Below are 3,254 nucleotides of genomic sequence, written 5' to 3'. Positions count from 1 at the left end.
CAGCCTCTTTCACGGGCGGTGGCGGCGGCGGCACTTCACGCCCATCAACAGAAAGGGGCTGCAGGCTGCCAGGGGAGGAAAAAGGTGGCACCAGCGCCAGGTTACCTGATCAAAGCCGCGACCCTCATGCTGGTCGCAGTGCGCGTGCGTACTGCGGGCGAGTCCGTGACGTCATTGCAGCCGCGCCCGGGTGGAAGCGTGGCGGGACCTCACGCTGGTGTTCGCTCCGCTGCCTGTCCGCCTGTCCTCTTGTCCGACTGTCATTGTAGCTGCCGGGGAATGCCTCCGTGGGGAGCATAGGCCACATTGGCACCTTGTCCCTGGGGCAGGGACATCCCGGCCCAGGAAACGTGGGTTTAGGCGCGGCCTGACCACCTAAGTGAGGGCACTGAGGTTGCCAGGAAAAGGGCAAAGTCGGGATGCAGGGTCCAAGCACCATGGCGATGTATTTGTACAGTCACTGATGCTGTAAGTTGAAGCACTTGTGGATGTGCACAGGGAGAGGAAGTTTGCTTTTGCTTCCTCAGCCACCCCCAAGAAGCACCCTTTAGTTTTTTAGTTTATATTTCCTCTGTCCTCCAAACCTAAATCTGTACCTAGCCCAGAAACCTCTAGGCTCCGTGTGGTTTTGACCCTTTAGTAATGGAGAAGCTAGCTGAGAAGCCAGTTAAGGCTCATCACCAAAGCGCAGCGGCCTTGCAGAAAGAAAATAAAACTTCTAAATTCATTCACCAAGCAGTTACGTATTGCCTTTCAGGTACCAGCACTGTTTTAGTTTCTTGGGATACATTCATGAATAACACAAGGCTCACTTCCCTCATGGAGTTTATATGGAGGTGGAGAGAGCAGACAATATACAGCTAAAAATTATCTAGTGTGTTAAAAAGTGGTAAGAGCTCTAAAAAAAAAAGTTAGAGATTATGAGGTATCAGGAAGGAGGAGGAAGGGCAAGTTGCAGAATTAAATAGAGCATCAAGTGGGTCTTAATAAGGTAAGAGTTGAACCAACTAAAAGGAGGAGAGTTATCTGTGTAAAATGGGATGTGCTCTACAGAAGAAAAAAAACTAGAGCCAAGACCCTAAGTACTGTGAGGAAGGAAGAAACTTTATCCTCCATTTTTTTTCAGGGTTTAATAATTAAATCTATGTGAGATGTTAACAAGAGAAAATAAATTTAATTACATACCTTCATATGGGGACACCACATACCTGAGAGAATTGGAGACCCCACATACATAAGAGGTTCAGAGACAGGAAAATGAAGTATATATGGCATTCTTGGCTAAGGATGAGATCACGCACCTTGGGGTTCCAGAGGATCATTATAGGATGATAAGAGCAGCATATGTTCAGTAATTAGTAATTTACCTTCACATATAGATGGGTCAGAAAAAGTTATCTTTGACAATAGCCTTATGCGAAAGGTCCCTCATTCTAATTCTGGTAGTTAAAGGGGGCTGGGCCCACAGGATCTCCATTGCCTTTAGCTCAAAATAATCTTCATATCACAGAGCACATCTGAGGGTGACATTCTGAACCCCTACTGTGCCTGTGTTTTTGTGGGAGAACAAGGCTGGTCAGTGTGGCTTAAGCAGAGTGAGTAAGGCTAAGAGTAGTGGGAGATGAAGGTCCAATGATGGAGGGAGAAAAAAAGATCTTATTGGGTCTTATAGGCCATAAAAGACTTTATCTTTTACTTTGAGAGAAGTGGATGGCCATTGGAGGGTTTTGAACAGAAGTATGAGACTTAAAACTAAACAGATTATACTGTGCTATCTGGAGAGTACAACAATAAGAGGCTCTTCCAATAATCCAGGGGAGAAATGAGGCCTGGAACCAGAAGGAATTTGCTAGGAGGATTTCAGCTCTATTATGAAAGTAGAGCCGATAAAATTAGATGGATTAGATAAGGGACTTGAGAAAAAGAAAGCCATGAAGTTTGATGCAAATGCCATGAATTAAATAAATTAATATATGTAAAGAACTTAGAATTGAGCCTAGTATATAGTAAGCATTCCATTTTATTATCCTATATAATAAAAGCATAGTAAGCAAATTGTTCCCTCAACTGGGAATTTGACCATCGGGTGGGGCTAGGTGGGGGAAGGGAGGGAGTACCCAGCCAGCAGCTGATAGCCACTAGGGACCCTACCAGTGCACAGATTTTGTGCACTGGGTCTCTAGTATTATAATGTTCTCATTAACTCCGATACTTTTGGTATGGGGTGACTAGAGCAGAGACTGACAGTCTGCATACCAATTTCAGCATCTAAAATTATGCAGTTTTAAAATTATGCAATTATGGATATTTACTAAGTGAGTCAAGTATTTAAGGAGTTTGCAGTCTACCTGGGAAGATAAGACACATATATTTAATAAAACTTTACAATACCTGAGGGCATATTTTGAAAGCAAGAAGTATGTAATGCATATGGAAATAGGCCCATGAGGTGAATCCATAGGGTAAATGCTAGAATAAGGACAGAATGTGAGAGGTTGGCAGAAATGAATAGGAGGAACGGGGTGACCTTATAAAAAAAAAGGTAACAGACAGGTGGAGGAGTTCACAGTATGTCCCCTCAAAATCAGCTGCTTTGGCATATTGATTATTTTAACTTACAGTCACTTGAGAAATAGGAGATGCAAGAAGAAAATCTGACCCTTTTTATTTCTGAAAGCAGGAGATAAAATTCCCATGTATGGTGCCCTCTCTGTCCATGGAGGAAAGAAGACACTGTTATCACCAGTGACAGATAACCAGGGAACTGAGGTAGAAAGGAAGGGAATCTGTACAAATAGAACTTGTTAAAATAACTCTTTAGCTTCTTCATAAATGCTTTTCTTTGTTCAATCTATTATTAAAGCATTTACATTTTACCATGTTTTTGGAGGGGGGTGTATTCTTTTGGGAAGGCTCCTGTGTACATGTAAAATTTTTTAAATCAAATGTGTATGTTTTTGCCTGTTAATCTGTCTTATATCAGTGTAATTTTTACACCCAGTCAGATACCCTGAGAGGATAACAGAATTTTCTCCCCTGCACAGAAATGAGTGTGGTGTGCTGAGCCCCAGTGAGGAAACCAGTCTGATGAATGGTGAGGATATATTGAAAAGAGAGGAAGATAGATTGGGTGGATAGGATGATGCCAGATTACTCATCACAGAAAACCCAAATGAGGTATTTCAACACCAGGAAGGTTACTCTGGCTATGCTTGCCATCCTTTGTCAGGAGATTGTGTGAACTAAAATTCATT

The 3,254-nt window shown here is 42.7% G+C and overlaps 1 protein-coding gene across 2 annotated transcripts in view; it reads right to left on the bottom strand.

The window, feature by feature from the left end:
* DPH6 (diphthamine biosynthesis 6) overlaps positions 1–379 on the bottom strand; it is a 166,820-nt gene extending 166,441 nt beyond the window's left edge. Inside the window, exon 1 of one of the 2 annotated variants that reach the window (XM_006778112.2) lies at positions 106–379. In XM_006778112.2, the coding sequence (XP_006778175.1) occupies positions 106–128 (23 nt within the window). In that variant the 5' untranslated portion in view covers positions 129–379. The remainder of the gene's footprint in view (positions 1–105) is intronic. The other variant, XM_006778111.2, reaches the window with a different exon arrangement.
* Between the last annotated feature and the right edge of the window lie 2,875 nt (positions 380–3,254).

Source organism: Myotis davidii, unplaced genomic scaffold (genome assembly GCF_000327345.1).
Source record: "Myotis davidii unplaced genomic scaffold, ASM32734v1 scaffold46, whole genome shotgun sequence".
Lineage (NCBI taxonomy): Eukaryota > Metazoa > Chordata > Mammalia > Chiroptera > Vespertilionidae > Myotis > Myotis davidii.
This window is presented reverse-complemented; position numbering and strand designations above follow the sequence as displayed.